At 44.3% G+C, this 24,746-nt stretch overlaps 1 protein-coding gene across 10 annotated transcripts in view; it reads right to left on the bottom strand.

The window, feature by feature from the left end:
• The window catches only part of LOC119955607 (astrotactin-2-like), a 1,814,189-nt gene extending 1,790,202 nt beyond the window's left edge, over positions 1-23,987 (bottom strand). For 6 of the 10 annotated variants that reach the window (XM_038781996.1, XM_038781994.1, XM_038781999.1 and 3 more), the window contains exon 1: positions 23,559-23,987. In XM_038781996.1, the coding sequence (XP_038637924.1) occupies positions 23,559-23,820 (262 nt within the window). In that variant the 5' untranslated portion in view covers positions 23,821-23,987. The remainder of the gene's footprint in view (positions 1-23,558) is intronic. The other 4 variants (XM_038781989.1, XM_038781990.1, XM_038781992.1 and 1 more) reach the window with 1 other exon arrangement.
• Between the last annotated feature and the right edge of the window lie 759 nt (positions 23,988-24,746).

The following is a 24,746-nucleotide window of genomic DNA, read 5'->3' as shown; positions in this document are numbered from 1 at the left end:
ACTTACCCCTCAAGAACTGCAGCAGTTCATGAAGGCAACTCACCACCACCTTCTGAAGTGCAACTAGGGGTGGGCAATAAATGCTAGCCAAACCAGCGATGCCCACATCCCGTAAAATGAATTTTTAAAAAACACCCATCACCATCAGTACTCCACCCCAGTGTTTCCAATTCTCCATTCACAACCAAAGTTCAGACAGGCATCATCATCCAAAACTGTACCATTAGGTACTTCTGAAACTCAGAATGTGTCCCTCTCTCCTTAATCGTCTCACATCTCAGTGAAAAGCATTCCTTAACTTGCTGTGGTCAAACAATAAATATTTTTATTTCAGTTCTCAATATGGTTCAGGCTCACTATACCTCTGTAATTGCTTCTGTTCATTCCTATTTGTAACACTGCGGACAATGCTTCCCAAATCTGTTCTTCACATGTGGAATGTCGCACATATGAGGGAGAAGGGAATAGATGGTTACCAAGTGATTGAATTGACTGCGGGGTGTTTTTACATTATTCAGAGAGAGAGAGGACAGAAAGTGACTGTCTCTTTGTTTACACTTCCCTAAAATCCGACTGAATACACTGTAAACATGTCAAATAGATGACTACTGTACAAGGCAGTGTAGAATCCACATTCTTTTCTTCAGATGCTAATTTGAGTAAGTGTTTTGAGTCCAAATGTTTAATTCTGGAATCATTTACAAAATCACTTGAAGTGTTTTTCATCCGATGTACTCCCCATCTTTTGACCTTTATTCTATGCATACCTTTCTCGAGTCAGTTCCTAGAGTGTAACTAACTGTTCAGCCAGTGTACAGCAGGATTACTGTAAATTTCAGTGGCCAACGTGTGGAAGCTTCACACTGTGGTCCCTTGAACTGTATAAGACATCAATACGCAATTAAATGTCACTGCATTGGCATATTCAACTCCTCAAACAAATATATTGGCCATGAGCAAATAAATCCCCAAGCCTAGTGCACCAGTGATTTCAGTTAAATGTAAGGGACGTGAGATTGCTCATGGTATAAAAATATAACATACAGCAGCACAATCATTGTTTTGGAACTAATTCAAATCAATTCATAATAATTCTCCGACAGACCATATTTATGGAAACTGGGAATTGAAATGTACAATAGTTTTTCCGGAGGAATAAAAACTAAGTCACTGACTCCGTTCTGCATGACCGGTAAAGCCAATTAAAGCAAACAGCTTTGCTAATGAAAGGTGCATCATACTAGACAATATCGGGCTTGGCAATCTCACCCCATAATTCTACTTTTTTATACTGTCCCTTCTTATCGAGATAACCCACTAAGAGGCAGACTGGAACAATGCACGACAAGCACAGCACATGGGAGACTTTCCCTCTCCATATCCTATATGACTTATCCTGTATTCTTATCCTGTATGACTTATCCTGTATTCTTATCCTGTAAGAATAAAGGAATAAAGGGTTATGGTGTTCGGGCAGGAAAGTGGAGCTTAGTCCACAAAAGATCAGCCATTGAATGGCGGAGCAGGCTCCAAGGGCCAGGTGACCTACTCCTGCTCCTAGTTCTTTCTTATGACGCGGTTTTTTTTACGTACTCTCTGGAATTGAAAATGACTCTGAGGGAGTGAGAGAGACAGACTAACAATTACATGAATAAGAGACATGAGAAGAGACAACAGACACGAGAAGGATCAAGGTCCATCTCACTCACCTTGACCATTCTAATAGAAACATGGTACATGGTGATGCAGTTGTTGGCTAATCACAGCAACATGACACATCAAAAGTCCCAGTGGTGCTTGGACCCAAAGTCACCTGTCCCTCTTGGGCCAGCTACACTTTGCAGCCTTCTGGTGGATGTTCACTGCAGCGTGCGCTGAACAGGCAGTTCATGGTGTCAATGAGCATACAATCCAGATATAACGTCAGCAATACCATTTTGGAGCTCAACACCAGTAAATACTCTCTATTAACCTCACACAGCTGAACACACATTCAGCAGCAGGAACACCCCATTAGCTCTATTTAAAAGGATCATCGACTATTTACAGGTTATTTGCTGTATGATTTCTTCAGGCTGTTGGTACAATTCCACAAGCATTTGGTGCTTTCTATAACTGCTTCAAGTTGCATTTGTCTACAATGACTGGTGTGGAAGGTACTGAAGGGCATAGTGCTAATTTCAAGGCTGATGCACAAACCAGTTTCTCCCAGACATGGTTGCCCTTGTAGACATTCCCGTTCAAATATAACAAGGTTTGGAATTTAGACAGAAGTCATGCAGAGCAGGGCAAGCTGCTGAGAGAGGGAGGAGGAGCAGGAGGGGGAGAAGGGCTTTCAGCAGGAGGCCAGTGTACTATGACTGCAAACTGCAAACCAAAAGGTGGCGATTGGATGACAAGAACTATCCACCCGCGGCATGGCTGATGACACTGGTGTGCAATTTATGTACATGTGCACTGCATGCACACAATAAGAGCCATGCTGTCATTCCAACCACTGGTGTGCCAAAACAATACTACTGATGCCTGGCCCACTTTGGAGGAGCCATGATAGTTGGGATGCCAAGTGTGAGATTCTCAGTGGTCTGCTTCATGCTGCACAGTCTTACCATCACAAGGAGACAGCCTTTGCCGCCAGTTATACTCTGAGCAGTAGAGACATGAGGGTGAGGTGGAGGAAGAAGAAGAAGGGGGGACACAATCTGGACAGTCCCGATCCACCCCACCTCTCTATGAGGAACTAACTGAGTGCAGGAAGTGCAACCCCAATATAGAAGCACCTCAACTTCCCTGCCACTGATCAACACTCGGGCACAACACAAAAATAAAATCCACCGTGAAATAAACATTTCACGCCAGATTTCTGACTTAAATCGTAAAATATTACATTAAAGTCAACTAATTAACCTTATATGTGTCTTCCATGTGCCTTTTATCTGGTCCTGCACTCCTACTTGGCACTGCCTTAGTGGCTGCTGATGACTGGCAAAAAACTGCTTATTGTTACTGGAGATGGCTGAAGATGATCTTGCAAATCAATTACAAGTAGCTCTGGACCAAATAGGCCCAGCTACAGACTGCACCATCTTAGCATGGTGGCAGCATGATTGGCTGGTAGGTGACAGTCAGTCACTGGCAGTGTGGCAGGTGCTATAAGACCTTGGGCTAAGTCGTGGACAATTCCACCCCCCCCCCCCCCACCCCCTTGACCCAGAGTGCAACACAACTGAATTAACTAATAATTCCTCGAAAAATACCCAAAGTGTTTGGTCCTTGGCTGTCCAGCAATTACAGTCACCAGGTTTGTAAATTTAAACACAATTACTTATTATTTATAACAAGAACTATAATTAAATATGCAGCAAATACAACGGGTTGACTATTCTCTAATTCATAACCCCTCCCCGCCACTTAAACTCACCCACCCTCCATATACACATACCCAAGACAGACACAGAGGGAGAAGAGGGGTGTAAAATAATAAGTAAAGGAAAGAGGATGAGTCTTTGTTTCAGATGGTTGTTCATCACACACCAGCCTCAAGGCTTTCAGTTTGAGATTTCTGTTTCCTCTCTAATGGTTTTCACTGTGAATTCGTTCATTCAGGTTCTCTGTAGGTTCAGAAATACGGCAGCTTTTCTGGTGAAAACATGAGAGAGAGAGGAGGTCCTTTCCAGGGACTTGACTCTGCTTCCTTTAGGCGTCCGGAAATCATCCCATTCAGGCAGGATCCAATCACAACCTGTTGCCCGGGAGAATAAGGCCTTTTGGCCAATTTATTGGCCACCAACCAACAAATCGCACCAAGGCCCACTCCATCTCTCATGTGCCACAAAGTCTGAGTTCAGCTGCTTGCAAAACTAGCATCATAAACTATATTGCAACTTCTTAAAGATACATGTCCATTCAGGATCCATGGATCTAAATGATAACGGCAAAAAAGTAAAGAAAGGGGAAATAAAGGAATCGACAGGAAGGACCCTAACACAGGAGACGGGAATGAAAGCTGTCATTTAAAGGGAAATGGGGGGGGGGGGGGGGGTGGAGATGGATTTGAGACAAGGAAGAGATCAACCATGATCAGATTGAATGGCGGAGCAGGCTCGAAAGGCTGAAATGCCTACTTCTCCTCCTAATTCCTATGTTCCTGTGTTGTTCTGAAGGGAGGGCAGCATGTTCATGCTCCTTGCAGCCACTACCAAAATTTTCCGAGTAATCTGCTGGAAGAAGGTTTACTGGGCAGCTGTGACATCCTACAACATTCTTTGGACATTAAAATATGATGGATGGTTGCTGCTTGGGCTCCAGCAAAATGCGCTGTTAGCCTCAACACATCATGGCTGGGTGCACAAGTGTGCAACTAGAGTTGGTCACCACACAAAGTGGTGTGCCCATTTTGAACTGCACTATTCCATGCTCCTCGATAATAACTGTAGGCTTTCGAGCAGGTTTCATACCGCACCAAGCATTCCATTCCTCTGTAGGCTGCCCAATCATGGTGCTCAGCTGAATTTACTGCAGCGGAACCTGTGTGCTCTGATGGGGAGGCACCTGCATTATCCTCATTGCATGCCTTGGATCCTTCCTATAATCGATCCTCTAAGATATATGCATCACTAATATCTGATCTGTGGTTGCAAGTGTGAACTCAAATGACAGTGCTGAGTCTTCACTACCACTCATCTCTAGGTTTACCTCTACTACACAGAAGATGGCATATCTTAGACATCTGAAAGCAAAAAGACACAAGAGTAAGGCTTCTGGAGGGTTGGGTTTGGGGGGTCTGGGAAAGAGCAAGAGATACACACTTGCACCAAATGCAGCTTAGAAATCAGAGGACAGTGAGGGATGAGAAGGATAGGGTTGTGAGAGGATGAATTATCACCATCTTATATAGCTTCAGCTTCACTGCTGACCATGCCCTCAACAATGGGTGAACTAATAATGACGGCAACAGATCCTCCCAGGGTGTTAGGTCATGCAAGCATGCCTGATAACTCCAGACAGGTCCTGCTACCTCAGGTTGTGAGCCAATTGTCCTGCCAGAGGCAGGGAAATGTGTCGTGCAAGCTAGTTTGCTGATGCGGCAATCATAGTTAAACAGTTGGCAGTGCATGCAAGCTATGAAATGTGGGAGTGAGACTTCCAACTGTGCTAAGTATATGAGGATAAGGAAAAGCTATTGACTGATCGGTATGTGTTCTGATTGATATAGATTATTCGTTGATGGGTGATGGGGTGTTGTGATTTGAGCAGTATCTCAAACGCGTGGCGCAGTTGGTAGAGTATCGCACTTAAAGATGCATTTGCTCACCTTGACCAGTCATGTGAGGTCATTGAAATTTTTCAGCATTGCATGCCGGTCCTCATGGCTTGACTTCTGGCACAGACCTGCAAGGTGATCTGTTCCCAGTGGCTTTTGACAGTGTGCCTGGGGGGAGGATGCTGGCCTCTGTAAATGCCAAAAGTCTCTGGGACCTTCCACCTCCTCCACCAAGGCTTCCAATGCAGGGCCAAAAGTCTTGCAGCCCGCTCTTTCCAATGTTGTGCAATCAGCAAATTGTTCCCGGGGCCAAATTCACTTCTCGAAGGTCTGCCAGCAACTGTTTCAGCCACAATGAACACCTCCTTTAAGAGGTTCAAGCCAGTTTTAAATTAAGTGAAGTCAAGCTTTAACTGGTGCTAACATGTTACGACTGAGCCCCCTGCTAATGTGTACAGTCAATGAACAGCATGGTTGGCTTTGGTTGCATATAGATATCATTTAAATGAGCTGCACAAAATTAGCACGTGGTCTGCATGGCAACAAACTCCTGTTGGTTAATCACACATCCAATTTAGTCTCCATATTATTGAGAAGACTTGAGTTGTGAAACACACTGCAAAACCACTGCTTAATTTCTAGCAGTGAATTTAAAGTGATAGAAAGATTTTTTTTCTAATGGTCTCACAAGCTCCCAGAAAAAAAACAACCAACACTAAGCATTCATCAGCAATATTACTAAGAGAGATATTGAATGAAAAATTAGACAGGTACAGTCAGCAGTACTCTCTGGGATAAGGGGTATTGCTCTGATGAAGGTTTTCAACTCAAATTATAATGTAACTTCCTTATTTGGACTTTAACCTTCATGGTGGATTATTATCAAGATTATTTGAAATATTCCCTGATTTTACTTCAGATTTTCAACACTTTTTTAAAAAACTCCTTCAGGCATATTGTTGCATAGCACAGAGAACATTTGATCTTGTATTATTGTATCTTACTGGAGAATGGATGATGCACACAGCAAAATGTCGAAAGCAGCTTTAACTTGCATTTTTTTTCTTTTCCCTGGCTACACCAAAATCAAGACTGATGAGGAACTCCAGTTATGAAGATAGATTGGGGAAGTTAGCACTGTTATCCTCGGAGAATAGAAATTTGAGAGGAGATGGGATAGAGGTCTTCAAAATCACGAGTGGTGTGGCAGAGTAAATAGAGAGAATCTGTTCCCATTTGTGAAAGGATTGAGAACAAGAATTAAAGTAATTGGTAAAAGAAGCAAAAGTGATCGGAGGAGAAACTTTTTTATGCAGCCAATGGTTGTGTTTGGAATGCACTGCCTGACAGTGGGAGGCAGGTTCAATTGAAGCCTTCGAAAGGGAATTTAGACTGTTAAGTGAAAAGGAAGAATGTACAGGGTTACGGAGAGAAAGCAGGGCAATGCTATTAGGTCAATTGCTCATTTGCAGGGCAGATGCAGATACAATGGGCCAAATGGCCTTCTTTGCAACATTTCTGTGATTCGATGACAACCAACGAACCTTTAGTCTTACTGACGCAGCTTGAGAGTCAAGAGAATTATCTGGTGCAACCATTTTCCAACTTTCTCGTTCTTTTCACCGTGTGCAACTTCCACTCAGTGCCACCACTGCTACAATCTGGCCAAGACCAAGAACTCAGAAGAAACTACTTCGCAACACTGCTGTGCAGCCATGTGCTGGTGCTCTACAGCATCCACAGCAGCTCCCATTTGTACTTTCCCTACCCTCATGCTCAATACCATTCCTGGCCACAGACCGCAAACAGCTTTCAGACCTCTGCCGACTGAATTGCTAACCTATGTCCATTGGACAGTTCTATTGAGTTTTGGAACTCTGTCTGAGCACAAACCTGCAGCCAGACACTTTGTTGGATATGTGCTAGAGAAGCACTTCCTGTTCCTCAACTACAATTACCCAAAGTCACAGTTTGGGAGAGTGAAATCTATTTCCCCGAGAAGTGGGCTGTGGGAGTAAGTGGATCTGAAGAGAAGTCTTTCAGGCTCCTTTTAGTTTTGAATTATAAAGCAGTTCAGTTCCACTCTTTAGAATACAGTCTATTTTGATGCAACATTTTCGCAGACACCAAATTACGAGAACCATGTCTGTCAAGTATGTGGGCATGCATCAAAGCACACCTTGCAAAGTGATAGAATATCAGTGTCTAATTGGCTGCTTCACAGTTTCTCCTCAGAATATCATACCACGATCATCAAGTTGTCTGAAGTCTGCCAGCCCCATCCAAGTCGTATTAGAATACATTTATTGGCAAAACCAGATCCACGTGTAAAATCCAGCACTGTATTAAAGCATAACAAATTTAACAAAATCTAGGATTCAACAACATGACAATTTGATTTCAATGTACAACATCGTGCAGGAAGTCAAGCCAGAAACAGAAGCACTTTCATAAATATTTCATAAGTTTAATCAAGACCTGACAGGTGAAACCCCTTCAGGATAAAGGCATTTAATTTTATTTTAATGAATATATTTTCATGGTGATGTATAATTTCCGTGCAGATTGACAGCCCAGTACTGCAAAACCTCCCAACACAGCCATCTTGCCAATGCCTGGTACTAAATACTACCCTGTCTACTTCACCTTGAGGCAGTTTGAATAGATATACAATGTAAATACAATGTAATTTACAGCTACATTTTGTGTTAATAGTTTTGCCATCCACGTTCCTGACTTCGCAGAGAAATTTGTGTTCACTAAATATTTCACACACAAGGCTTCACCTTCAAAATCAAAACATGATTAATCCCTCGATTTCATTCACTTTACATTTTACTCCATTTATAACATTTTGAAAGTCAGTAGGCGTGACAGAAAAAAAATACACAACAGTGGGGACCAAACGCCTTGAAAAAAACAAAATTACAGTTTTCTCACGCTTAGAATGGAACCAGCACTGGCATCACAAACACACTTATCCACCCAGATTGCATACATTTAATGGTCACATGTTATGAACAGCAAGTACTTTGCTTAACCACTGATTGTTGCAATCAGGACCAACTGATACAATCAGGAGCAGATAGGGCATCAATTTTCACTCGTAAAACCCTTCATCTACAATATATCATGATACAGAAGCGTTTTGACTTTGCGCGCCAATAGTGACTGGTGTGTTTATTGATAAAGGGCAGAAAAAAATGGTTACATATGTAGCCTATTCTTTTGGAAATCACAGATGCTGTTGAATTTAGCCTCATATATTATATTGGACTTTCCATTTACAGAGTGGCTGAGTTTACCTGTCTATTTGTCTGTGAAAGTGCTCTATTATTCTCAGTTTGATTAAAATCTACTCAACCATATTTGGCTTTGAGTAATATGACTAGACAACACTGCAAACATTCTTCTTGAACAATGCTGTATTGAGCTATACTGTATTTATGCTCATGGAATGTTTCCTCATTGAAAGTCAAAAATATGTGTGGCAAGGTATTTTCCTGAATATTTTTATTAAATTATTCAAAAGTTTCCAGTAGGTGATGTTCCAGATGATCTTCCATTATAAACTTTGTATCAACAGAGCAGGAGAACGTTACTGTGGGAAATGATATGATTGAGACATTATAGAAGACCCATGCGACCCATCATGTTTGTGGTAGCCCTTATAAAGAAACAACAATGAGTTTAATTCTTTCCATTTGAGGCTCAATGTCTCAGCAGCAAGGGCTCCCACACCAAACTGAAAAACACAATATGAAGCTTCCCCAACTCTTCCCAACAATTTTCCTCAGCCCCAGTTTTACTTTTGATTGCCAATATCAACCATCCTGTGGCCTCGTTTCGTGAGAAGACATTGCTGACAATACCGAGGTAGTTTTGTGGTCTCTGCACAATTGAAATTGTAGCCAAATTGGCCATACATACTTCACAAAAGAACCGAGACAGCCAATAGACCAATAAAAAACAAATTGGATTCTCAGGCAAATTTCAGAAATAAAACACAAAATCCAATTTTTGCTATGGAACGAGGACATTTCCAGGCTCCCGCTCAGTAGAAAGGCCTCTGAATGGTAGGATCTTCAATCCAGGAAGGCAGATGCCAGATAGTTGGCTGGTTAAAAGTTATCTGAGAATTTGTCCCTGTTGCTTTGTGACATTTTAGGTGTAACCCATCATGTCCTCACACCCACCATCCCCACACCTCGCACCCCATCACCCTCACTGCACACACCTCATACCCCACATCCCCCACTCTTCACACTTCATCATGGCCCCACCCCTCACTCCACCATCCCAACCCCTCACCCCCCTACCCTCACAGGGCCTCATCCCCTCACCTTTCCCAGCCGTCATCCCCCAACCCTTTGCACCTCCTCAGCCCCTCAGCCTTTGCATCCCCTCCTCCCCCCACTCTTCTTACCCTCTCATAATCTGCCCTTCACATCCCTTCTTCCCACATCCCACACATTCCCTTACACCCCCATCCTACATGCCCCCTCAATCTCCAACGCTCACACCGCCTCACCCACCACCCCGGACAATCCCTTGCCCACCATCCTGCACTATCTCTCACCCACCACCCCGCACAGCCACTCATCCCCAACCCCGCACACTCACGCTCCTCCATCCCCACACTATACACCCCCTCATCCTCACCCTCTCCCCCCTACCCACCCATTAAGCAACCTCCATATCCCCCACACATTCCCATGCTAACTCATGGCCCTTCCAAACTTATTAACTTAGTATACACTATGTAGGGAACCCTGTTGTAACAATGGTTTGTTTTGCATTGTTCAGGGAAAACTCAATTCACAAATCTACATTCGAACGAAAGAAACAGCTATTTCTACAATCCAATCAAGTGTCAAACAGACTAGAAAGGTATCACTAGCAGAGTATTCAAACACTGCACACCTCTCAATCTTGTGCAAGTTAACATGGAGAAATTGAAAAAAGAGTGCAGCGGGTAATTAAAAAGGTAGATGGAATTTTGTCCTTCATTGCTAGAGGGACGGAGTTTAAAAACAGGGATGTTATGTTGCAGCTGTATAGGGTGCTGGCGAGGCCACACCTGGAGTACTGTGTACAGTTTTGGTCTCTTGAGAAAGGATGTACTGGCACTGGAGGGGGTGCAGAGGAGATTCACTAGGTTGATTAAGGAGTTGAGAGGATTGGCTTATGAGGAGAGACTGAGTGACCTGCAACTATACTCATTGGAATTTAGAAGAATGAGGGAGGATGTGATAGAAACATATAAAATCATTAAGGGAGTAGTTAAGATAGGAGCAGGGAGGTTGCTTCCACTGGTGGGTGAAACTAGAACTGGGGGCATATCAAAATAAAGGGGAGCAAGTTTAGGACTGCATTAGGAGGAACTTCTTTACCGAAAAGGTTGTAAATCTGTGGAATTGCTTGCCCAGTGAAGCAGTTGAGACTACCTCGTTGGGTGTTATTCAGGCAAAGATAGATTTTTGAACAGTAAAGGAATTAAGGATTATGGTGAGCAGGCGGGTAATTGGAGCTGAGTCCGCAAAAAGATCAGTCATGAACTTATTGAATGGTGGAGATGGCTCAAGGGGCATGATGGTCTACTCCTGCTCCTAGTTCCTATGTTCTTATGTAGATTACAGAAAAAATGTTTATGACAACTTAAAGATGTCAATCAAATAAAGTCAACAATTCTTTCCAGCTTTAAATACACATCTCCACTAATTCAATAAGCATCACAGCTCTCAATCAATCATGGGTAATGCTGTGCCTATGTTTTTTTCCCACATAAGACACTCTCCTGTCTACTTCTCTGAATTCTTTAAGAATTCGTCTTTTTAACAAGCTTTCTGATGCTTTAAAAAAGGACTCTGCTTCAACAGTTTTCCATATTCTACCCATTATTCTTCCTCACTTTCCCTTCATTCCTTTTGTTCTTTTGTTACTGTCCTGTAACAAGATGGAAACAAACAATGATCTTAATCGCTCACAAACTTTAAGACTTCTATCCAGGATCTGAATTTGCACCTCAGGTCAGTAACTTCTTATATGTCTTCACAAATGTTAATGCGCCACCTTAGTAACATGCAAGGAAATCAATGCTGCACATGTCCATTGCTTTAAAAGTCTCTAAAGGAGGTGCACAAAACTGCACTCAAGCTACTGATGCAGCCGAACTATGTCTTGAACCAGTTCAATGTGGCATCCTTTCTTGTGTATTCTGTACTACATAATAAGATCAAAGATTCATTTTACCTTTTTAATATGACCTTAATTACTTACACTGCTACCTTTAAAATAACTGCCTCTCCACACCATGTTCCCTCTGTTCCTTGACTTCATTTAAGAGCTCACCATTAAAAATTATTTGTTGTTCTCTTCTTATCTCCAAGATGCATTTCACATTTTCTACATCAACCATAGAAGGACCATACGGTAGCACAAGTGGATAGCACTGTGGCTTCACAGTGCCAGAGTCCCAGGTTCGATTCCCTGCTGGGTCACTGTCTGTGCGGAGTCTGCACGTTCTCCCCGTATCTGCGTGGGATTCCTCCGGGTGCTCCAGTTTCCTTCCACAGTCCACAGACGTGCAGGTTAGGTGGATTGGCCATGATAAATTGCCCTTAGTGACCAAAAAGGTTCGGAGAGGTCACGGGGATAGTGTGAAAGTGAGGACTTAATTGGGTCGGTGCAGACTCGATGGCCGAATGGCCTCCTTCTGCACTGTATTTTCTATGTTCTATAACCGGTATCTATCATTCTCTTCCCACTTATTCGCTTCCCTATGTCTTCCAGCAGATCTTCACAATCCTCATCTAAACTCATATACTTCATTTTTGATGAAAATTGATTTATTTTTGTGGTCCCACAAAGCAGCCCCAGTGCAGAACGTCACTCGCCATTTATTTCTGAGTTTTCTCCTCCAATTAGTTATCTGCCTTCCAACCATCTATCCATGTGGCCACATTCCCACAAATTCTATAAGCCATTATCTGTGCCGCTCATCTCCCTGCAGTACCTTATCAAACACTTCTCCAATCCACATCCACTGCATTCCTTTCATTGTTCCTTTCGACAATTTCAAGCTGTCATGTCCAGCTTGATTCACCTGTCAGAAACTCATGCTGACTGCCTTGATTAAGTCATGTTTCTCCAACTGCTCAGCAATTCCCAATCTGTTTATAAAATCAAAGTTTGCTAACAGTTGAAGCAAAACTAACAGACAATGGTTCGCAGCAGAGATGTGAGACGATTCCTGGCCGTAATATTCAGGGAAGTGTGCATTCTGTCCATTTTTCTCCAAAGATTTTAAATTGTACATTGGTCATTCATAAAAACCTCTTTCCTAATAAATCAATGCAGCTTGCGTTTTCTTCTTTCTCTCTCCTCTTTTCATGTTCCAGCTTTTAATCTTCTTCTCCCCTTTCCAAAGGTACAGAACTCTTGCCATGGTGCAGTTCAACAGCACCATTAGCTCTCCAGGTCCATTAATTCAGTGGCCATTCTTCAGTGTTGGGAGATGTTTATTTAATTAGAAAGGACATCAAGGCCAAGCCAAAGCTTTTCCCGGGCTTTTTCTGACCACCAGACAGAAGATCACTCACAACCAAGTTGGTCTTCAGTGACACACTGATGTGGGTTATGTCGTTTCATTGAAAGATTGGGCCCCAGTAGCACCATCAGCACAGAGGAAGCAGCAGCAGGACATAAGGTTAGTAAGGATGTCTATGGGTTTATGTACCTACATTTTGCACATGCATCAGTATTTTTAGTATCTGATCGGAAGAAGCACAAACATCAGGGAGAGAGGTCAGCACCAGGTAGGCTGTTGGTTGATGAGTAGTTTGAGTGTTTTCTAAATTAATTAACAATCTAATCAATGGAGACATGGTAGAGCACCTCAGTTCCACAGAACGCACATACTGGCAGGAATTATCTGGTCATGTGATTCAATTTTCCCGTCGGTAGCGCAGTCCTGCCAGTGGGTTTCATTGTGGCCTGGGGTGGTTACAATGGGAAATCCCATTGGCAACCAGCGGGAAGATAGAATCCCAGCATCAGTGAACAGTGCGCGGCTGAGAAACACGTGGCTAGCGGACTGGAGAATCCCACCCACTGTACCAGGTTGTAACTCAAGGACACTTCCCATGCCGTAGATAACTCATGTGCATGAAGTGTTGTCGCTTGGAGGGGCCTGAACTCTGGGCTTTGGAGCCTGAGTTTGTAGGGTGATGGGAACTAGAAGGCAGAATTAGAAAATAGAAACAAGGGGCATGATCGGACAGCCATGCTGCGCCTGAATGGCAGCATGCCGTGGCGCAACATGGCTGATAGAAGCCGTGAGACCCCGCCTCTACCTGGCTCGCAACTGAACTTAGGAAGTTCAGAGATAAAGTGAAAAGTAAGGAAATAAGGGAAGTAAAGGGAGAGTATGAGAAGAAATTGACAGTTAACACAAAGCAAATCCAAAAATCTTCTCAGGGTAGATGAGAAGAGATGGGTCAAATTAGGGACTAAAATTAAAATCTATGCATGGAAGCAGAGGCCATGACTGAGTTTGTAAATAAGTATTTTGCATCTGTTTTGCCAAGGAATAAGATGCTGCTAAAGTACGGCAAAAGTGGAGGCACTGAGATATCAAATGGGCTAAAAATTGATAGAGGAGAGAGACAAAATGGCAGCTGAGGTACTGAGTTTTTAATTTGCTGACAGAGAGGCTTGAGAGAAGGTTATACAGTAGATGTCATGTACATGGACTTCTAAAAGGTGTTTGCCTAAATGCTACATAATTGTCAGCAAATCGAACCTCTCAGAATAAAACGGACAATGGCAGCAGGGATACAAAATTGGCTGAGTGACAGGAAACAGGGTGATGGTGAATGGTTGCTTTTCTGACTGCAAGAAGGTGTAAAGTGAGGTGCTCCAGAGTTTGGTACTAGAACCACTGCCTTTCTTGATCTATATTAATCAGCTAGATCTGGCTATGCAGTGCACAATTTCAAAATTTGCAGATGACACAAAATTGTGAATTATAAGGAGGACAATCATAGACTTGAAGAACGTATAGAAAGGCTGGTGGGCTAGATGAATATGTGGCAGATAAGTGTGATGTGATTAATTTTGATAGGAAGAATGCAGAGAGGAAATAGTAGCTAACTGGTACAATTCTAAAGAGGGTGCAGGAACAGGCAGACCGAGGGATATAGGTTCACAGATGGGCATGGCCAGTTGAGAAAGTGGTTGAAAAGGCATACAGGATAGGCTTTATTAATAGATGCATAGTGCTCGAAAGCGAGGAAGCTATGGTGAATCTTTACAAAACACGGGTGGGATTCTTCGGAAACCGGCAGAGAGGGCAACTCCGGCGCGAAGGAGTGGCGTGAACCACTCCAGCGTCAGGCCGCCCCGAAGGTGCGGATCCCTCCAAGGTTTGGTACTATGGAATCCTCCGCACCTTCAGGGGCTAGGACGGCGCCGGAGCGGTTTGCGCTGCTCTGGCCATTACGGAAGGGGCATGGCGCCACGCCAACTGGCGTCGAAGGGCCTCCGCCGGCCGGTGGGAGATGGTGCATGTGCAGGAGCGCCAGCGTGAGCTAGCGTCATCCCAGGGCATGCGCAATGGGGGGTTCATCTCTGCGCCAGCCATCGCGGACCGGTGCACCAGTCGGCGCGGAGGAATAGAGTACCCCCATGGCACATGCCCGCCCGCAGATCGGTGGGCTCCGATCGCGGGCCAGGCCACCATGGGGGCACCCCCCCAGGGCCATATCCCCCCGACGACCCCGGAGGCCGCCCGCGGAGCCAGGTCCCGCCGATAAGTACCTGTCGTAACATACGCCGGTGGGACCCGCCGAAAACAGGCGGCCACTTGGCCCATGGTGGGCCGGAGAATCGCCGGGGGACCGCTGCTAATGGCCGCCGACCGGTACGGCACACTTCCCGCCCCCGACAAATCCCCGGCGCCAGAGAGTTTGGCAGCCTGCGGGGGCGGGATTCATGCCACCCCCAGCAATTCTCCAACGCCCGGCAGGGGATCGGAGAATCCCGTCCCACTTCTCTGGCTTCAACTGAAATATTAGACTGGAATCTCCGGTTCCCCAGCCACTGTTTCTCGGCGGCGCACCATTCGCTGGCGATAGGATTCTCTGTTCCCATTGCTTGTCAATGGGATTTCCCATTGTAGCCACCCCACGCCGCCAGGAAACCCACGGATGGGAGGTGCGCTGCTGCCGGGAAAAGTGAGTTGTGACGACCGGTGAATTCTGGCTACTGTGTCCAACTCTGGGGACCACACTTTAGGCAAGTTGTGAAGGCTTTGGTGACGGTGCGTAAAAGATTTCTGAATATGTTTCCAGGGTTGGTGGACTTTTATTGCCTGGATAGATGAGAGAAACGAGGTTTGTTCTCTTTACTGAAGAAGCTGGGAAGAGATTTGATAAAGCTGCTCAAAATCATTAGGCACCGTGACAGAACAAATACAGAGGAGCCGTTCCCATTGATAGCAGGTAAAAGAACTAAAGGCAACATGAGGAAATACTTGAGTTTTTATGCAGTATGTGATTAGGATCTGGAATACATTGCCGGTGAGTTAGGTGAAGGGAGATTCAATTATGGCTTTCAAACAAGAATTGGTAATTACCTGAAGAGAAACATTTGCAGGTCCATGGGGAAAGGGTGGGGTGTGGGATTAGCTGTGTTGTTCTTGTAGAGCCAGCATACACATGGACCAAATGGCCTACTTGCGTGCTTGAACCATTCTGTAATGGTCTAAAAAAATACACATAGCAAGGGAGCAGAAGGAGGACATAAATTATCCACACATTATGACTATCATGCCCAGAGAAAAATGCATAGAAGCATGTTTTCACACAGCTATTCAATCATTTGCATGAGTTACAAAACTTCCATGCTGCTATATTTCCTTATTTCACCTTTTAATGTGGTTACAAACCTGATTGCTTTAAATGCAACCTTGCTTGTAAACGATGACAATGTGAAACGTGAAAAATATTCCAAAAGTGAAAAACTGTGTTTCCACAGCCCCAATGATCCTGTTATCTGCATAAACATTTCTATGTTTGCTATTCCAACCTCAATTAAGTTGTCAGAAATACCAATTCTAAACTCGTGTGTCTATGTCAATCAGTTTTGGATTGTCACACGAGGTTGTTGTAGAATTACAATTTATTCACTGACTACAATGTAAAAAAAAACACAGTAAACAACAACTTGCATTTTCATTGCACCTTTAACATCGCAAAATGTTTCAAGGCACATCAGAGGAACATAACCGGACATTAGGAAAAAGGGTTGGTCGGAGAAATAGTCTTTCCTTTCGCATTCATGGGATGTGCACGTTTCCCCTCTCCCCCTCCCCTTTTAAGGAGCATCTTAGAAGCGAGGGACGGGTGATGAATTGAAGAGATTTAGCAGGGAAGTTTCAGAGTTTAGATCGTAAACGGCATGGTCAAAAGAAGTAGTGTACGCACAAGAGGCCAGAGTTCGAAGAGTTCTCCAACTGTTCCGATTCTTGAATCAGTGTATGCGTTGGAGATGATTTGCGGCCAAATTTGGGATTTGAAAGAGAAGTCAGGAATATTTAAATTGAGGTATGTATATAGGTGATGGACGGATATGATTTGGACATGGGATCACATTTCTGACTTTAATCAGGGACATTTTGGTGCTGCGTGGAGTGAAACACAGATTGGAGATAAACATGGGCCTGAATTTGGGAGGAAATAACCCGAAGGACCTTGAAGAAGAAAAAGAGGTTGGTAAAAGAGTGATAGTTTTGAAGGGTGAGTTTCCTCTACAGTTGTCGGTTTCACGCAAATTAATTGTAACAATTCCACAAGACCTGAAAAATATTATTCTGCCATGACAATTAGAAAGCCTCTTCTCCCTGATCACAAGGCAATGAATTAAAAATGTCAATGCCATTGGGATTGAACAATATCACTGATGCATGGCATCCTACTTTGAATGACTATGCTGTCAAAAAAGTTATGTAATCGACTTCTATGCCTCCACTGACAACATGTGATGAGATAATGAATGTGCAATATATCAGCTATTAGTGATACTGCACGAAAACTCAAAGTCCTTGAAAGGAGAAAAAAATAAAGACTAGCTCAAATGCAAAATCTGCGCACAACAACGCAGGCAGTCGAAATATTATTTTGGTAACAAACATTTCCTTTGGGCTTGGATTTTCGCTGATGATATAATAATCTGTATTAGTGTCACAAGTAGGCTTACATTAACACTGCAATGAAGTTACTGTGAAAATCCCCTAGTCGCCACATTGTGGTGCCTGTTCGGATACACTGAGGGAGAATTCAGAATGTACAATTCACCTAAAAAGCAAGTATTTTGGAACTTGTGAGAGGAAACTGGAGCACCCGGAAGAGACGAATTCAGACATGGGGGGAACATGCAGAACACTGCACAAACAGTGACCCAAGCCGGGAATCGAAGCCGGGTCCCTGACGCTGTAAAGTAACAGTGCTATCATGCCGCCTAAGGAGGTTTTGTTGTCTTCTGTCCTCTCATAGAGACCTGCTCATACCAGCAAGCTTGCAAAGTGCCAATCTGGGGGTCATTCTTCACCTGCAAGTACATGACAATGATTTATTTGACATCTGATGGCATCATAGTTAAGGCCTAAGGTATCATTGTGCAATGTTCACATTTGCTCACTTTTGAACAGCAATCATCAGGCAGATGGGAAACATTGACAAACTTACCTACTACTTTGCCAAGGGCACTCCTACATCTGTTCCAAAGTGATAAGTTGATTCAGCACGTACTTGGGAGCAGAGTTAGAATTTATCAGCATGGCCTTATATTAGCTTGTGCCTCTGAGACCAGTAAGACAATAGAACAAGCTGTTGCTGTTTAGTGAATGAAAGAATTGGAAGGGCACACTGAATTTTCATATCCAAGCATTTTGTGAAAATTTATTTTTTAACAATTAGAAGTCCAAAGAATTAGTTCTTTAATTTAGCTTTGGTCTAGTGTGACACAGCTCTTTTATTGTTGAATCATTTCTATTAAGATGACAAAGTTGGTCGATGAAAAGAATGACCTTTTCTCGAACTGGACTCAGTTGTCGAGTTACTTTTATATTAAAGGTGCAAAACCAATGTGAGGCACACAGCTCTCCTCCCACAGAATAAGTAGCCGATGCTTGTGAACTGATAGTACTGTAGATCCAGAAATTCATGGGGCTCGAAATATAGTGTCAGATTCAGGGACAAACAAGTACGAGGAGGTTTTCCATGTTTACATTCTACTATGACATTGCACTTTAAGAGTTCATGGTAATCATCATTCAAGAATCAGCAGTCAAATGGGTGGCACAGTGGTTAGCACTGCTGCCTACAGATCCAGGGACCCGGGTTCAATTCTGTCCTCGGGTGACTGTATGTGCGAAGTTTGCACATTCGTCTCGTGTCTGCGTGGGTTTCCTCCGGGTGCTCTGGTTTCCTCCCATAGTCCAAAGATGTGCAGGTTGGGTGGATTGGCCTTAATGTCCAAAAAAAGGTTAGGTGGGGTTACTGGGCAACAGGGATAGGGTAGATGGGCTTAAGTAGGGTGCTCTTTCAAGGGCCAGTGCAGACTTGATGGGCCGAATGACCTCCTTCTGCACTGTAGATGCTGTGATTCAATGATTCTAAAATTAAAATGGGATCACAGCACATGTCTTTAAACCAGAGACCAACAACTAAGTCATGTAACACTCAGTGATGGATTGGAACCTGACTAATGAAATGACAACACCCAAATGACAACTGCAAGCTTCCTATATGAAAATAATTCCCCAGGAGTTTGTCCAAGCAGGGGAAAATAAGGATAATTCAATAAGGAATGGCATTTTTACTCAGGATGGTTGGTGCAAAAAAATGAAACGTCACACAGTGGAGTTGGAGCATTGCTGGGGCAATGCTATGTCTCTCAATCTAATCAATGCCGCATCTCACAGGGGAATGTTTGAAGCTAATATGATGTGTAAGAAAGAAAACATATTAAAGTAGTGCTGGTAATTCTCTGACAATGAAAACAAAATTTTGATTTAATCTTAAAACAATCTTCTATTCAGTGTCACAAGCATAGAAGGGTTCCAGAGTTGAACATTGCAACGTTGATCCACACTAACTGAATCCCTAGTTGTTTCTCCGTATATTGAACTAATAAATATTATTGCACAATGTTTTCATAACAAGCATGGGAATTTTATGCTAATAATGCAACAATGATTTGCGTAGCACACACTGAATCTTGAGAGATCCTGAAAATGCGGCAGAATCTATACCGTGTACCAAGGGCCTTATAACCTCTGTGAAGGAAGTGGAGGCACTGGAGCCACAATATCTGATTGAATCTGAGACAGACTGCAGGCAGTTTCAATGATTTTCCCTTTTGAAAAAAATAATCCAAAGCAACTATTGTGCATGTTTTCTCATGCTCATACACCAGGACTGCCACAGTTGCATGGTTTCCTGGAAGTAATTATACAATCCATTAGTTTAAACCCGGATGCAAGAAAGAAATTTATGATTCTTAGTGGGGCAAGAGGCTGGTTGACGGTTACCGTTTTCTGTCTGATTCAAAACTTGACTCCTCTTCCCAGAATCTGAAACAGTCTTTGGCACTTTTTGCTGCACGCAATGGACAAAGTGAACAAACTGAAGAGCTTAAGCTGCATTGCCAATTACAGTATTTTTACAACACATTTTTGCTTCTATACTTTTCACGCTGCAAGTTCCTTTCCATCAAATGGAGGGGAATTAGCAGATTACACAAAACGTAGGAAATCAACACACTGTGCCAGAACGAAAAGGTTGATTGTGATGAGCATGCATTAGATCTAGCTATAATTTATTATGTGTCCCAAAGAAGGGTTGTGTGAATTTTCCACCTTTTGTAGCAACTTCGAAGAGTTAAGTTGTCGCACGGCCCAGTTTGAGACTCGTGTCGAGTGAAACTATTGTCAAAGTAAGGGGTGGGAAAAGGAGTGGGATGTGTTTTTGGAAAACACTTGCTCAGGATCTGAACCACCATGACCGCAATACACCCCCCACCCCCCGACCCACACCACCAACGCATTCACTTTCGAGAACCCAGGTGGTGCTAATCATAATTAATAAGTTTTGTTTTAAGTTTTATCTGAGTTGAAAAGTTTGTATTCAATTTTCCGGAACCCCACCCCAAGAATACTCAGCGGTCAACCAGTCCCATTAAATGTTAATACAAAAGCAAATTACTGCGGACGCTGGAATCTGAAACAAAAACAGTAAATGCCCCACAATCTCAGCAGCTCTGCCAGCGTTTGTGGAGGGAGAAGGGAACTACACATTTCGAGTCTGGATGACTCTCAGGCATCTTACTAGGACATCTGATCCAGCAGTGCAGACATCTAATGCCAGCGACTATGATCAACAAATAAAACATTTAAAACAAAACTAGCCGTGGTGATGTTTATGCCTTGGGGGCTGTTTGTTTTGCCTCAAGTGGTGGCACTCTCTCTTCTGAGTCAGACGGTTGTGGTTTCACAAGAATTTGAGCATAATCTGCTCAACACTTTCAGCGCGGGACAAAGGGAGTGCCGCACTCACAGAGTGCTGTCTTTCAGATGCAAAGTTAACCTCACACCCTCCTCCTCTTCTCTTGATTTGTTGGCGTGCCATGAAACAAAAATCACGATCACACGATTTAAATACCATGGCACTATTTCAAGAAGGGCCGGAGAGTTCTCCTGATGCCCTGATCTCTCAACCAAGACCGTGCAAACAAACGATCTGGTCATTGATCTCACTGTAGGTCATTGCCGTGTACACATTGGGTTCCACGTTGCCCTGTATTACAGCAGTAGCCACATTTCAACAAGTACTTCATTGAGTTGAAGCATTTTGGAGCATTCAATTAGGAGAGTTTCACCGGTTCCAAAGTCTGCAAACTCTCATGCTCTTGTATTTGACAATCACCAAACCACGTTAAAAAAAATGCATTGCCATGCCAATTACAGAAAGACACAGAAGACAGATTCCCTCTGCGCGTCAGAAAAACAATTTATCAATGGGTTTGTAATGAACAACTTATTAATGGGTTTGTAATGAGCAACTTATCAATGGGTTTGTAATGAACAACTTATTAATGGGTTTGTAATGAGCAACTTATCAATGGGTTTGTAATGAGCAACTTATCAATGGGTTTGTAATGAGCAACTTATCAATGGGTTTGTAATGAGCAACTTATCAATGGGTTTGTAATGAGCAACTTATCAATGGGTTTGTAATGAGCAACTTATCAATGGGTTTGTATGATTTCACCGCACTGAGGAAATATTTGGGCCATTTTTTTCTCAGACAATTTCCTTTCCATTCAAAACAAAAAGTTTAATTCAACACTTTCCTGCGATTACACTGATCCTGAAAGTGCAATTAAGGTGAATCCAAAAATGACAGCATCTTGGTTGAAATCCACGTCTGGTGGAGGTGTGTTATTAACTGGTTTGAGGCGAACTTTGGCAAGAACGGAAAGTGGACATTCTGAACTTGCTCTCTTTCCGAACTGAGCTCTCTTGGGAGATTTCTGAACCCGCTGCTTTGTTCTGTTACCTGGTAGAGGTTTGTTTTTTTTGTTGCTGATTTCAATCTAAAAGCACTGAAAAGGCAGAACTGCAAATGCCAATTAAAACCCCCGCGGACACAAGCAAGTCTACACGAATTGGTCAGGATTGCAATTTTGGAAATTGTGCCGATGCCACTGTGATTCGCAACTAATTTTCCGTCCTGTTACATGTTTAAGGGACTTTGGGAGTGGGGGTGGGTGGGGATTCGGAGTCACATACTTTATTCTCCATCGCCTATATCACCGCGGGCAATAGGACCGCGAATCATCCTCTATCCCGCTTGGCAGAGCACCCATTCATTGCAAGCTTTGAGAGGAGGTAAAGGTACCAGGGCAAAACAAAAAGTCATCACATTTCTCGGCGTGGGGAGTGTGCGATGCACAGGAGAGGAGGTGGGCTACTTCAGGGCTACTCCCAGGGCCACGGCTATTTCATGACACCCAAAACGCCCACATTATAGCAATAACCCAAAAGACATTGGAAATACAAAGCACCAAGATCTCTATTTGCTCCCCCCAAGCCCTGCCACTAACATCACCACTGCCTCTCTCATTCGACCCCGTCACAACCTCGATCTTCAACCGTGACCGTCAGCAGATTTCAAAACACCTCTCATTCCCAAATCACCCACTACAAAACCGACACGAAAAGAAAGTCTGCTCCCAGTGCGATTGCTGTTTGAAATGGATCACCTCTCCTCTATCTCTCTCACTCATCCCTCCTGAACAGGGAGACCCGATGGAAGCAGAACATTTCTTGGCAACCACCTCACCCCCCCCCCCCCCCCCCCCCCCAGCCACCTTCAAAAGAAAAAAAGGTAGTTGGGAAAGGCGTTTTCAGAGAGGATTTCCCTTCCTTCCCTCCCTCCCGCTCACCATCTCTCTCACAATCTCACTCTATCACTGTCTCTATCTATCTCCCTCTCTCAGTTTCTCACACTTCCTCACTCTCTCTCACTCCCTCACTCTATCTCACTCCCTCACTCTCTCACTCCCTCACTATCTCTCTCTCACTATATTTCTCAGTGTCTCTCACTATCTGTCTCTCTCGCTCAGTGTCTCACTATCTCCCTCCCACTATCTTTCTGTCCCCCTGTCTCAATATCTCCCACTCACTATCTCTCACTCGCTCCCTCTCACTATCTCCCTCTCACTATCTCTCTCTGTCCCTCTCACTATCTCCCTACCTATCTCTCTCACTGTCTCTCATTATCTCCCTCTCACTGTCTCTCTCATTCGCTCCCTCTCACTATCTCCCTCTCACTATCTCTCTCTGTCCCTCTCACTATCTCCCTACCTATCTCTCTCACTGTCTCTCATTATCTCCCTCTCACTATCTCTCTCACTCACTCACTACCTGTCTCTCATTATCTCTCTCTTTCTCACTATCTCTCCCTTTCTCACTACCTCTCCTCCTCTCTCTCTCACTCTCTCCCTCTCTATCTCTCTCACTATCTATCTATCTATCTCACTCTCTCTCATTATCTCTGTCACTATCTCCCTCTCACCCTCTCTCTCACAATCCCTCTCACTATCGCTCTCAATCCCTCTCTCCCCACCTATCTATCTCTCTCTCACACATATACACACTCTCTCCCTCTACCTCTCCCTCTCTGTCTCTCTCTCCATCTGTCGGTGCTCCAGCCCCACCGCCGGAACTTACCCAGGGTGAAGTAAGGTAGCTCTGTGTTCTCCAGGTCGTCCACCACCAAGATCTCGCCCGGCAGGTCGTTGCGGACGAAGAGGAAGAGCTTGGACTCTGCCGCCAGCGCCCCGTGGAAGCTGATGTCGTTCTCCCGGAGCACGGGCAGCGTGGACACGGTCACCGTCTTCACTTTGCAGCCGCCCTCCTTGGAGATCTCGGCCGGGGCGACGGTGGCGAGCAGGCAGCCGAGGAGCGCTCGCAAGGCGGCTCGGAGAGCCATGCCCGCGGCTGCCGGTGCCACACTATTATTATTTTTGTAAAAAAAAGAGAAGGGAAGAATAAAGGAGACGGGTGAACAAGCAAAATAAAAAGGCGGATTTTTTTTAAAGATGAGCGAGACCGGGATATCTCCACCTCCTCCTCCACCTCCTCTCTCTCTCTCTCACACACACACAGCTTTTCTCCTCGACTTGTTTTCTCCCCCCCCCCCCCCCCCCCGACTGTGGAGCTGGTGTCCAGGAGGTGGCGCGGACACAGAGGGGGTGTGTGAGAGAGAGTGTGAGTGAGGGAGGGGGGATCTGGGCAGCTTCAAGCAGACAAGGCAAAACACACGCCGTTTAAAGACAGAACATCCCTCCCACCAACACACACACACTGTCTCCCCAAAATAAACACATTCTGCATTCACCTGAGCCCTTCATCCTCCTCTCTCTCCTCAAACAAACACCTCCTGCATTCACCCCAGAGCTTCACCCCCCCCCCCGAAATAAACACCTTCTGCATTTACCCCAGCCTTCACCCCCCCCAATAAAAACCTTCTGCATTCACCCCAGCCCTTCATCCCCCCTCCAAATAAACACCTTCTGCATTCACCCCAGCCCTTCACCCCCCCCTCCCCAAATAAACACCTTCTGCATTCACATCAGTCTTTCGTCCTTCTCTCCCCCTCCCCCCCCCCCCAAATAAACACCGGCATTTATCTCAGCCCTTCAGCCCCCGTCCCCAAATAAACACCTTCTGCATTCACCTGAGCCCTTCATCCCCCCCCCCCCCCCCCCAATAAACACCTTCTGCATTCACCTGAGCCCTTCATCCCCCCCCCAAATAAACACCTTCGGCATTCATCTCAGCCCTTCATCCTCCCCCCAAATACACATCTTCTGCATTCACCTGATCCCTTCATCCCCCCCCCCCCAAATAAACACC

This window comes from Scyliorhinus canicula, chromosome 21, assembly GCF_902713615.1.
Source record: "Scyliorhinus canicula chromosome 21, sScyCan1.1, whole genome shotgun sequence".
In the NCBI taxonomy this organism is placed as follows: Eukaryota; Metazoa; Chordata; class Chondrichthyes; order Carcharhiniformes; family Scyliorhinidae; genus Scyliorhinus; species Scyliorhinus canicula.
Note: the sequence above shows the minus strand (reverse complement) of the source record. Positions and strands in the feature narration are given on the sequence as shown.